We start from the raw sequence: 13620 nt of genomic DNA on the forward strand, positions 1-13620 counted from the left end.
TATATTATTGATTAAGGTTTTTTGTTGACTTGTTTGACTTTTTTTTTTTTTTTTTTTTTTTTTTTTTTAATGCAACAAGGACTAAGTTAAATATGCCTGACTATTTGCCCAACCACTTAGACATAAATTTTTTTGTCAAAATCCCAATCAAGTCCATCTTTATTAGTTGCACATGTGTTTGCTGGTCATGGAAAGATATGATCAATAGTCTAAGAATTCATCTTCAAACACCTCAACTTCAAACTTGAGAGTGAGGCTCACAATTCTTGTCGTCTTGTGCATAGATGTTGTAACTCTATGCAAGCAAAATTCACATTTTATGAAAAACAAAAAATAATCTACCTATGAATATACTTGTTGAGTTAAACTACCATTTCAGACCTAAAAACAAAACATTTCAAATTTTTGGTACTTTTAATGGTCTATTATGCCTTCCTGATAACCTTCGAAGTTATTATGATAATGTGATTGTTTGGAATCCACTCGTGGGAAAATCTATGCACCTTCCACCACCAAACATTACTTGCTATTCATGCTAGTGCAATAACAATTGGTTTGGGTTTTGTTATGATTTGGTTGATAAGGACTATAAAGTTGTTAGTATTATATGCATGGAGAATGCTAACCATGTGGTTGAGATTTTAAAGGTAAGCACGCCCATGGGATAACATAAGTGACAGGGCACCTGTACACTTCAATTTCTTGACCGATGACCAAGTGTATCTATGTGGGTTAATGCATTGGCTTCGAAAGGTTAAGGCTAATCAACACAGTATTACAAGAAATACGATTTTTTATTTGATGTGCATGTGTAGAGCTTCCATGGGATGGAGTTACCTTAAACGTTGGCTACATATATATTTGCATAAAATGCATGTTGTAGCATACATGGGATTATTGCCTATTGTTTTGGATGAAGTTATGAAAGTTTGTATATGGAAAATGATAAAGTATGGTAGTGTGGAGTCATTGAACGAACAAATTTGTATTTATTGTTCCCTGACTAAGTCATGTTGTGGATTTAAGAGGAATGGTGAGATTTTAAGTATGAGGAGAAATGAGGATTTGTACAATTATAACTCCATAACATAAAGATTCAACTTTTTTTAGATTAACATGTATTCTCAATTTGCCAATTCTGGTTGTGGCTCTATGTTACTCCTTATTTGGAAAATTTAGCTTTTATTGATAAGGGTCCTAAGTTTTGTGATATTTCTACTGCAGAAGAACACATTGTAGCAAATAAGTTCTTCTATAGTAGCAATATCAGAAAACTCAAGACCCTTATCAATAAAAACTAAAGTTTTTAAATAAGAAGTTGCATAGAACGATAACCAGAATTGGCAAACTATCAATACATGTTGTCTGAACAAGGTGTATCGTTCTGCTATGGGCTTAAAACGGTAGAAATCCCCATTTATCCTCATACTTAAAATCTCACCATTCCTCTTAAAATCACAACACAGTCACTCGATCAGGGAACAATAAGTACAAATTTGTTCGTTCATAACTCCACATTACCATACTCTGTCATTGTCCATATAGAAATTCAATAGCTTCATCCAAAACAATAGCTAATGATCCCATGTATACCGCAACTTGCATTTTATGTGGATATGTAGCCAACATTATAGGTAACTCAATCTCATGGAAGCTCTCCTCATGCACATCAAATAATACAATCTTATTTCTTACCATATTGTTGTTATTAATTAGCCTTAACCTTTCCAATCCAATGCAGTGACCCACTTAAATATACTTGGCCATTGGTCAAGAAATATAAGCGCTTAAGTACCTTGTCACTTATGTTCTCCCATGTGTATGTGCTTACCTTTAAAAATCTAAACCACATGCTTATCATTCTCCATTGCATATAATACTAACCACTTTATAGTACTTCTCAATCGAATCATAACTAAACCCAAATCAATGACCATTGCAACAAGAATGGCAAGTAATGTTTGACCATGGAATATACATAGATTTTCCCACGAGTGGATTCCAAACAATCACATCATCATAACAATTGCAAAGATATCAAAATGGCATAATAGGCCATTACTAGTACCAACAATTTGAAAATTTTCTTTTTAGGTACGAAAAGGTTGTTTAACTTAGCAAGTATATCCATAGGGCGATTATTTTCTTCATAAAAATATGAGTTTTGCTTGCCTAGGTTTATAACATCAATGCACAAGAAGGCATGAATTATGATCCTCATCCTCAAGTTTGACATTGATCAAGTGTTTGGAGATGAATTCTTGACTTTTGATCACATCTTTTCATGACCGGCAAACACCTGTGCAACTGAGGAATGACTTGATTGGGAGTTTGACAAAGATTTTCCTTCATAAGTGGTTGGGAAAATAGTCGTACATATTTTGCTTAATCGTTGTTGCATAAAAAAAAGTCAAAAAGTCAACAAAAATTTCAATCAACAGAAAATTAGAAAATTACCATTAATTGTTTATTGCATAAAATTTTGATGTATGCAAACATGTGAGCTTGTGAAAAGTGATTTCATGAATTGTTGTTATCTTGGAATAGTTTCTAGTTAGTTATTGAATATGTTTTATGTTAATCACTAGACTAGATATGCAAGTTCTTTAATAAGCCAGTTAACCTATATAGGACACACTAGTAATATTAGAATCTTTTTATTATTTTGATAATATTTTAATTACAAATACGTTTCGTTAATTTATTATATTCATAAACTATATTTAGGTTTGTTATGAAATTATGATTTTATTCATATTCCTTATGAAACTAATGTTTTCTAGTACTAAAATGGGTTCTAAAATTAAACAAAATTAATAATTGAGCATATAGAAAAACAAATTAAAAAATTCTTTCATAATTACTGAACTATATGTTCATAATTACTGAACTATATGTTCATAATTACAAAACTATATATTCATACTTTTTGACCTTCATATTCATAATTATTGAACTCTATATTCACAATTACAGAACTTTATGTTCATAATTACAGAACTATATGTTCATAATTTTTGAACTATTTATTCATAATTATAAAACTGAGATACTCGTACTCAAATTCATATATATATATATATATATATATATATATATATATATATATATATATATATATATATATATATATATATATATATATATATATATATATATATATATATATATATATATATATATATATGAATTTGAGTACGAGTATCTCAGTTTTAATAGGTCGGGTTCGATCTTTGGCCTTGGGAGTGGAGCAGACTTAAATCTCCAGGCCAGCTGTCCCACCCATAAGAGGTACCTACAATTCAGCGAGGGGATTATTATTATTATTATTATTATTTTTTGGTATTTTTCATCTTTTGCCTTCATATTATTATTATTTTTTCGTATTTTTCTTTTTTCCTAAACTATAGGTCTGCTCTGCGTTTTTGACTTCTCGTTCCGATACCAAACTCCGCAGAGTATGCCTATACAGAACAGGCATGATCGGAGAAACGAGAAGCGAAAAACGCAGAGCATGCCTATAGTTTAGGAAAATAGAAAAATACGGAAAAAAATAATACGAAGGCGGTGAAAGATGAAAAATACCAAAAAAACTAATAAAAAATTCCATGTCAACAATATTATTACCGGTAACTGATGAAATAACTAAGGGCATACTTGTCTTTTTCCTAATCCTTAGTTAGTTATGGTTAGTTATCCTTGTAATAAAAGGCAGTGTTGACGGCTTTACTGGTATTCAATTCAATTTCTGAGCTTCTCTTTCTTTTCCCAGTTCTGTAAACATGAGCACTGCTATATTGAAATTCCAGATTCATCTCTCATCTTTCAGTGCTTGTTCTAGTATTGTTCTTGCATAATTCATCATGGTATCAGAGCGGAATCGCACCTACGCTGCTGCTGTGATGATGGAGGATGCTGGAAACAATGGTCCGACGGGGAATACGGCAGGATCTTCGAATCAAGCTACCACGAACCCTAATCAGCGGGTGGAAGAGTTTGATGATCCTTTGTATCTCCACACAACGGAGAATCCGAACTTGAATCTGGTCTCTCCGCTTCTAACCGAGCTTAATTACACTTCCTGGAGCAGATCGATGAGGATCGCTCTGGAAGTGAAAAATAAATTCGGATTCGCAATTGATGCAATTCCGGTTCCAAATGAAGCCGATCCTAGGATTGCATCATGGAGGAGATGCAACCGTATCGTTTCTTCCTGGATCCTTCGATCGATTAGCCCTGGAATCGCAGACAGTGTTATGTATTTTGATAAAGCCTCTGATATTTGGAAAGCACTTGAGAAGAGGTATTCCCAGTCGGATCCTCATAAAATAGCTGAGATCCAGAATGAGATATTCAAGCTTGTTCAAGGAAGTATGACAGTGAACGAATACTTCACGAAAAGCAATGCTCTATGGCAGCAAATGAATTCTCTGAGGCCTCTATTGTTGTGCGAATGTGTACCGAGATGCTCGTGCACACTTGTTAGTCGGATGCAGAAGCAAAGAAATGAAGATCAAATAATCAGGTTCTTGGAGAGACTGAACGAAGAATATGAGACTATCAAGTCCGGAGTTCTAGTGATGGATCCCATCCCGGACATAGAGAAGGTTCTTAATATGACTCTCAAAGTGGAGAGGAAGATTAGAGGAACCCTTAGCCAAAGAAGCAGTGAGTTTGTCCAGGCTTGTGCTGTTCAGAATGATGCAGAGCAAGAACAGTCACTTGTAGCAGCTGCTAATCTCAACAATAAGAAGAAGTTCAATGCAAATGGAGGGAAAAGTGTGCCTAAATGTACCTTCTGTGGTATGAATGGTCACACGATTGAGAAATGTTACAAAAAACATAGATATCCTCCCGGATGGATAGTAGGCTATAAAACTAAGAATAAGCAGTACCAAGGCACACAGCAGACTTCAAATGCTTCAGTGAATCAAGTTGGGGAAACAGGTATATCTGCTGATCAGTTTCAAAAATTGTTGTTTCTTTTGCAGAATCAAAACAAAGAAAATCAGTCTCCAAGTAGTGCTGCTGTAACAGTGACTAGTCCTGGAATCAGATCAGATTTCAGAAGCTCTGAGGGAATACATGGAGAAGGTAGCTTTACTTATAATCCCTCTGTTAGTGCTGTTTTGAATTCCCATACCATTTGGATATTAGATTCAGGTGCCACTGATCACATCACTTGCTCTCTAGACTACCTTGAAAAATACCATAGAATCCATGGATTGACTGTCAAGCTCCCAAATGGTGGGACAGTGAGGGTTACTCATATAGGAGAGATCAGACTTGATGAAAATATAATACTGCAGAATGTGTTGTTCATTCCATCATTTGCCTTTAACATTATTTCTGCTAGTAAACTGACTAAAGAGTCCAATTGTAAGCTTGTTATGGGGGCTGATTCATGTGCCATTCAGGGAACTCATGGAGTAATGGATGGTTTTGCTAAGCAAAAGGATGGTCTGTATCTGCTAGAAGATCCTCCCATAAAAAGGAAAAATGAGACTGTAAGCAGAAGTGATGATATTCATTGCAATAGTGTAACAGTTGAGATATGGCATAGTAGACTAGGTCACTATCCTGTCAGCAGAATACCTTTTTTGAATGGAATAAAGTCTGTTGCTATCAATAAAAATGTTGATTTTGTTTGTGATGCTTGTCATTTTGGTAAACATAAGAGGTCTAATTTCCCTGTTAGTACTTCTAGAGCTGAGAAAAGCTTTGATTTGTTGCACATGGATGTGTGGGGTCCTTTTAATGTGGCATCTTTGAAGGGAGAGCATTATTTTCTCACCATAGTTGATGATTTTAGTAGGTTCACTTGGCTGCATTTGATGAAAAGTAAGGCAGAGGTTAAAGCTAAGTTCCAGAGTTTTTATAATTATGTGTCTACTCAGTTTGCAACCAAAATCAAGATGGTGAGAACAGATAATGGGAGTGAGTTTTTTATGGGAGCCTTTCTAGATGAGAAAGGAGTTGTTCATCAGAAATCATGTTCCTATACCCCACAACAGAATGGGGTAGCAGAGAGGAAACATCAACATATCTTAAACATAGCTAGAACCTTGAAATTTCATGCAGGGTTGCCTATTGAATTCTGGGGACACTGTGTGCTACATGCTACTTTTCTCATTAATAGACTACCTTCTGAGGTCCTTAGTGGGAGTACTCCTTTTGAGAAGCTGACTGGAAAGTGTGTGGATTATGGGCAGATGAGATCATTTGGTTGCTTATGTTTTGGGGCAACCATTTCACAAGGAAGAAATAAGATGCAGACTAGGGCAAGGAAGTGTATATTTTTGGGCTATCCAGCAAATGTAAAGGGTTATATCTTGTTTGACATTGTTGATAAAGTTGTTTTCATATCAAGGGATGTTAATTTCCTTGAAAGAACCTATCCTTTCAAGAAACATGATTTAGGAACTGACTTGGAAAGTGTTGACAGTCATGTTCTTAACCCCTCATTGCCCTTAATCCCCACAAATTCAGAAACCATTTTGGAATACAATGAGAACAGAAATCCAGAGGTTGATGTTGATCAGGTTATTGCCAGACAGACTGTACATTCCACTGAGCAGAGTGATGAGCCAGCTGTTGAATCTGTTGAGTTGAGTAATGCAGGCCAGAATGAGTTGGTTGTTGACCACCATTCTCCACAGAATCCAGAAAGCCATATGCATCTCAGAAGGTCCACCAGACAAAGACAAGCATCCACCAAATTGCAGGATTATTATTGTCATAACATGGTGGGAAACAGTTCAGGTATGAGGACTTCCCCCTATCCCATAAGCAAGTTCATTTCTTATGACACATTACCACCTGATTATAAAGCCTGCATTGCCTCTATTACCACCACACATGAACCACAGTCTTATAGTGAAGCTGTGCAGTTTGAACCTTGGAAGCAAGCTATGAATTCTGAAATAGAGGCATTGGTTAACAATAATACCTGGATTTTGGTAGATCTACCTCAAGGCAAAACACCAATTGGTTGTAGATGGGTTTATAAAGTAAAACACAAAGCTGATGGGTCAATTGAGAGGTACAAGGCAAGATTAGTTGCAAAAGGTTACACTCAACAGTTGGGAGTGGACTATTTTGAAACCTTCTCTCCTGTAGCTAGGATGACAACCATCAAAACCTTCCTAGCCATAGCAGTAGCCAAAGAGTGGGATGTTCAGCAGCTTGACATCAACAATGCCTTTTTACATGGGGATCTAGATGAGGAAGTCTATATGGTTCTCCCTCCAGGATTTAAAAGTGATAGGCCTAATCAAGTCTGCAAATTGTTGAGGTCTTTATATGGTTTAAGACAGGAAAGTAGACAATGGAATGCTAAACTCACAAAGGCATTGCAAAATTATGGTTTCCAACAATCCACTGCTGATCCATCACTGTTTACCAAGTCTACAACTGATTCTTACCTTGCTTTGCTTGTATATGTAGATGATATCCTTGTGGCAGGTACAAACTCCAATCAGATCCAGGAATTGAAGCATCTGTTGAACACATCTTTTAAAATAAAGGACCTGGGAAAACTGAATTATTTCCTGGGGATTGAAGCTTTGAGAACTCCAGATGGCCTTACTCTGTGCCAAAGAAAGTATGCCTTAGAAATTCTTGAGGAAAGTGGTTTTTTGGATGCCAAACCTGCTAAGACTCCATGCATCACAGGACAAAAGCTTACCAGTCTTGAAGGGAAGTTGCTTGACAATCCTGAGAGTTACAGGAAGTTGATTGGAAAGCTCTTGTACTTAACCAATACAAGACCTGATATCACCTTTGCTGTCCAACAGTTAAGCCAGTTTGTAGATGCACCAAGAGACCTTCATTTGGTTGCAGCTCACAGGGTATTGAGATACATCAAGGGATCACCAGGCAAGGGACTGTTCTATGCTTCCAAGTCCCAAATCAAACTCCAAGGTTTTTCTGATTCAGATTGGGCTACTTGTGCTGATACAAGGAAGTCCATCACTGGGTTCTACATTTATCTTGGGAATTCCCTCATCTCCTGGAAAGCCAAGAAACAAGCTACTATATCAAGATCTTCTTCCGAAGCTGAATATAGAGCCCTTGCCTCCACAGTGTGTGAAATTCAGTGGCTCATCTATTTACTAACAGATTTGAGAGCATCTCCAACTAGTCCTGTTACTGTTTTTTGTGACAATCGATCTGCCATTGCTATAGGGGAGAATCATGTGTTTCACGAGCGTACGAAACACATCGAAATCGATTTTCATGTGGTAAAACAAAAGGTTAATGAAGGGGTGATTAAGTTGATGAATATCCCTTCAAATCAGCAGGTAGCAGATGGCTTTACTAAGGCTTTGCCCAAGCCTTTGTTTGATATTTTCCATGATAAGCTTGGCCTTCATGACATTCACGCTCCAGCTTACGGGGGGGGGGGGGGGGGGGGTGATGAAATAACTAAGGGCATACTTGTCCTTTTCCTAATCCTTAGTTAGTTATGGTTAGTTATCCTTGTAATAAAAGGCAGTGTTGACTGCTTTACTGGTATTCAATTCAATTTCTGAGCTTCTCTTTCTTTTCCCAGTTCTGTAAACATGAGCACTGCTATATTGAAATTCCAGATTCATCTCTCATCTTTCAGTGCTTGTTCTAGTATTGTTCTTGCATAATTCATCAGTAACCTGTAGGAAACCTGTAAAAATTTATAAACGACAAAAAAATTATGATTTATGGCTCTGAATATCACTTACTAAAGATCATGATGCGACATGAATTGAATAATCTGAAATGGTTCATGGTGCGGGATGCCATTTTAGTATTTAATTTATTCAAAGAATCCTCTCTTTATTAAGTTCATCTCTTCATTCTAGTTACATGTATGAACAATGGGACAATTACTCATTTTAAGAATAAATAATTCCGTGCTTCAGTTAATATAATCATTTTTTCTGACTAAAATTTTATATATATATAAAAAAAATTATACAACGATTGTAAAAAGTAATAAAACAATTCATTAACTTCATAATAAAAAGTTTGAAAATATTTTTGTATTTTATTCCAAAATAAAGTACCACACCAAATTTCATTTTAAAAAATAGGATAAAGTTTATATTTTTGAATTTTCATAATTATTGATAGCAATGATTATCTAAATCTGAGTAAATAAACACTCTAATGATATGCCTAATTAACCTATAAAGGAGATACTAGTAATACATTAGAATCTTTTTATTGTAGTTGTAATATATATATATATATATATATATATATATATATATATATATATATATATATATATATATATATATATATATATATTTAGAGCTACACTCTATTACAATGTGACGAAACAAGCAAGTATAGCTATGCTCAAGCTGATGAACTCATGGTGGTGAAGTGAAGAGAAGAAAAATGGAGAGTGTTCACTGTTGCATTCATCTGGAAGATCGGAAAGTGAAGTTACAAGCCAAAGAAGGATAACTGCCATCCTTTATACTGAGGAGGCAGTTATAACAGAAAAAACAGAAATACAAATAAGCTAGAAAAGACAAGATTGCCCTCAGCTTCATTCTTCACCCTTTCTCATTGGACATGGCAGTATCACATCTATCCTTCATCACCCCCCCGTAAGCTGGAGCATGGATGTCTCGTAAGCCCAGCTTAAGTTGAAAGATGTCAAAGGCAGGAGTACTCAAAGCCTTTGTGAAGCCATCAGCAACTTGTTGCCTTGAAGGAATGGGTAGCAGCTTGACCAATCCTTCATTAACCTTCTGCTTGACAATGTGGCAGTCTATTTCTATATGTTTTGTTCGTTCATGGAACACATGATTCTCTCCAATGGCTATTGCTGAACGATTATCACAGAATAGAGTAGCAGGATCATCAAAGTTCACTTGTAAGTCTGTAAGCAAATAATAGAGCCATTGGATTTCACATACAGTGGATGCCAAAGCCCTGTATTCAGCTTCAGAGGAGGACTTGGAGACAGTGACTTGCTTCTTAGTTCTCCAAGAGATTAGATTAGGTCCAAGATAAACACAATAGCCTGTGATTGACTTCCTGGTATCTGAACAATTTGCCCAATCTGAATCTGAAAAACCTTGCAATTTGAGCTGAGAATTTTTATGGTAGAAGAGTCCTTTTCCTGGGGATTTTTTGAGGTATCTTAACACCCTGTGTGCAGCAATGAGATTAGTGTCTCTGGGCTTATCAACAAATTGGCTCAATTGTTGGACAGCATGGGATATATCTGGCCTGGTGTTGGTAAGGTACAAGAGTTTGCCAATCAATCTTCTATATTCTTCAGGATTAGCAATAAGAGACCCTTCTGTTTTATTGAGTTTGGAACCTGGAGTGGCTGGGCTGCTAGCAGGTTTTGATTCCAGAAAACCATACTCCTTTAAGATGTCCAGAGTATATTTCATTTGAAACAAGCTGACCCCATCATTAGAGTTAAAGGCCTCAATTCCCAGAAAATAGTGAAGGGAACCAAGGTCTTTTATCTTGAAAGACACATCTAGGAATGTCTTTAGGGCTTTGATATCTTCTGGATCAGTCCCAGTAACAAGGATATCATCCACATATATGAGTGAGGCTGTGAAGGAAGTACCTGAGGCTTTGGTGAATAGAGAGGGGTCTGCTGTGGACTGATGGTATCCATTTTCTAACAGAGCCTTTGTCAATTTGAAGTTCCACTGTCTGCTGGCCTGCTTTAAACCATACAGAGACCTTAACAATTTGCACACCTGCTTAGGCTTCTCACTATGAAACCCTGGTGGTAAGACCATATACACCTCTTAATTGAGGTCCCCATGGAGGAAAGCATTGTTGATGTCCAACTGTTGGATATCCCATCCCCTTGCAATGGCCACAGCTAGGAAGGCTCTTATTGTGGTCATTCTTGCAACAAGTGAAAAAGTCTCATTATAATCCACTCCCATTTGCTATGTATAACCTTTGGCCACAAGTCTGGCTTTGTACCTCTCTATGGTACCATCAGCCCTGTGTTTCACTTTAAATACCCATTTGCATCCAATTGGGATTTTGCCCTCAGGGAGATCTGTCAGCAGCCAAGTGCCATTTGCAATTAAAGCTTCTATCTCATTGGACATAGCTTGCCTCCATGACTCAGATTTAGCAGCTTCACTATAAGACTGTGGCTCATGAGTAGATAAAATAGATGATGCACAGACCTTATAACTCATAGGAAGAGAATCATAAGATATGACATTATCCAAAGAGTGTGGAGAGGTTTTCTTCTGTGACTGAGTTGTGAGAAAGGACTGGCAGTAATAATCTTGTAATTTTGTTGGCAAATTTCTCATCCTTCCAGACCTTCTAGGCTGCTGCTGGTTGGATTCCCTCTCAAGGGGAATGTCTATCACTATGCCCTCATTATCAGTGAGGGGGAAATCATGGTTCACATTTTCACTTCCAGAGGCAGCATCTTGATCAGCCTCAACATCATTCTCATTCATAAAGGCAGTGTGTGATTCATCTTCAGTATAGGAGTTGTGCTGCTCACACTCAGTAGGACTAGGTAGACCACTTTGGCTAGGAGTAAAAAACACCTGCTCATCAACTGGAATCAAAGGCAAGGGAGGACTAGCAATTCCATTATGTGACTGTGTGGGGTTCACAGCTTTGAAAGGATAAACTCCTTCATAAAATTTGACATCCCTGGAAATGAAAGTATGGTTATCATCTAGATCATATAGAACATATCCTTTGGTATTGGCTGGGTAGCCTAGAAAGATACTCTTTCTTGCCCTTGGCATCATTTTGTTTCTACCCTGAGGAGTGGTGGCACCAAAACATAGACAACCAAAAGTCCTTAGATGATCATAATCTACTGACTTGTTGAATAAGAGTTCATAGGGTGCCTTTCCATCATTGACTGGTGTAGGTAGTCTATTAATCAGATATGAGGCATGTAATACACAGTGACCCCAGAAGCTCAAAGAAACCCCAGCCTGAAATCTGAGAGCTCTTGCCACATTCAATATATGCTGGTGTTTTCTCTCAGCAACTCCATTTTGCTGTGGTGTGTAAGCACAAGATTTCTGGTGAATAATGCCCTTGTCATTAAAGAAAGAAGTCATGAAAAAATCAGTTCCATTGTCAGACCTTACTGCCTTAATTTTCTTTGAGAACTGTGTAGCAACATAAGAATAGAAGTTTTGAAATAATCCCTTGACTTCTGTTTTGTGTTTCATAAGATGAATCCAAGTAAACCTGCTATAGTCATCCACAATAGTCAAGAAGTAATGTTCTCCCTTAAGGGAGGCAGTGGCAAAAGGCCCCCAAACATCCAAGTGTATTAAATCAAAAGTTTTCTCTGCCCTTGTACTGCTAACAGGAAAACTAGATCTTTTTTGTTTAGCAAAGTGGCATATGTCACAAACAAAATCAAGAGACTTATAACATTGTATTTGTTTTATTCCATTCAAACCATGAATCTTATCTATGGGGTAATGCCCCAATCTATTGTGCCATAGTTGCACAGATAGACTATTACAGTATTTTCCATTCTCAACATACTGTCTAATCTTAGCAGGAGGATGACTGAGCAGATAGAGACCATCTTTTGTCTTAGCAAAACCATCCACTATCCCATGTGCCCCCTGGATATTACAAAAATCAGCATTCATAACAAGACTGCATTTATTTTGCATGGTTAGCTTGCTAACAGATATTATGTTAAAAGTGAAGGAAGGTATGCATAAGACATTTCTCAATATCAAGTTGGGAAAAATTCTGATTTCCCCTATGTGTGTGACTTGCACTGATTGTCCATTGGGCAGCTTGACACAGACACCATGGATTTTGTGACAGTTCTCAACATAATCTAAAGAACAAGTGATGTGGTCAGTGGCTCCTGAATCAACAATCCACATATTTGCACAAGTTAAGGCAGCATTAATATGAAATTCAGAGATAAACCTGCCTTCCTTGGAGTCTGATGATCCTGTGAATTCTGAAAGCATTCCACTCCTGCTCATTGTGATAGCAGCACTAGTGGAGGCTTGGCTATTCTGACCTCCCTGGTTCTGACCTTGAAGGAGGGAAACCAGCCTTTGGAACTGTTCAGATGACATCCCAATATCACCAACTTGATTGACTGAAGAAGTGTGGCTGTGTTGACTGTCTTGGTTCTGTCTATACTTAGCCTTATATCCAGGTATCCACCCGGGAGGGTAACCATGCTTCTTAAAGCATTTATCAACAGTATGTCCACTCATACCACAATGTGTACATTTTGGTACATTTTTGCTTCCTTGACCATTAAACTTCTTCTTATTAAAAGAACTTGCCATTGCCACAACATTCTGGTCATCACCACTTTGATTTTGGATAGCATTGGACATGACAATCTCACTAGTTTTATAGCTACTGGAATTATTGAGCTTCCTTTCCAGTTTTAGAGCCATATTCAGGACTTTCTCCATGGTTGGAAGAGGATCCATGACAAGAGCACCTGCTTTTATGGTTTCAAACTCATCATTCAGCCCTTCCAAGAACCTAATCACTTGATCGTCTTCCCTCTCTTTTCTGATTTTACTCATAAGAGTACAATTGCATCTAGGAATGCACTCACATATAGGCAAAGGCCTTACAGCTTTCAACTGCTCCCAGAGAGCATTGCAT

At 37.0% G+C, this 13620-nt stretch overlaps 1 protein-coding gene across 1 annotated transcript; it reads right to left on the reverse strand.

Moving 5' to 3' along the window:
* Nucleotides 1-9545: 9545 nt before the first annotated feature.
* Nucleotides 9546-10760, reverse strand: LOC109156725 (uncharacterized mitochondrial protein AtMg00810-like). Its single transcript, XM_019304561.1, has one exon. The coding sequence runs from the start codon at nt 10758-10760 to the stop codon at nt 9546-9548; it is 1215 nt and encodes a 404-aa protein (XP_019160106.1).
* Between the last annotated feature and the right edge of the window lie 2860 nt (nt 10761-13620).

The sequence above is a fragment of the Ipomoea nil genome, unplaced genomic scaffold, assembly GCF_001879475.1.
Source record: "Ipomoea nil cultivar Tokyo-kokei standard unplaced genomic scaffold, Asagao_1.1 scaffold2759, whole genome shotgun sequence".
NCBI lineage: Eukaryota > Viridiplantae > Streptophyta > Magnoliopsida > Solanales > Convolvulaceae > Ipomoea > Ipomoea nil.

What these genes read in the sequence shown, in the direction of transcription:
- LOC109156725 (XM_019304561.1), bottom strand. Translation starts at nt 10,760, where the DNA reads ATGGTCTTACCACCAGGGTTTCATAGTGAGAAGCCTAAGCAGGTGTGC.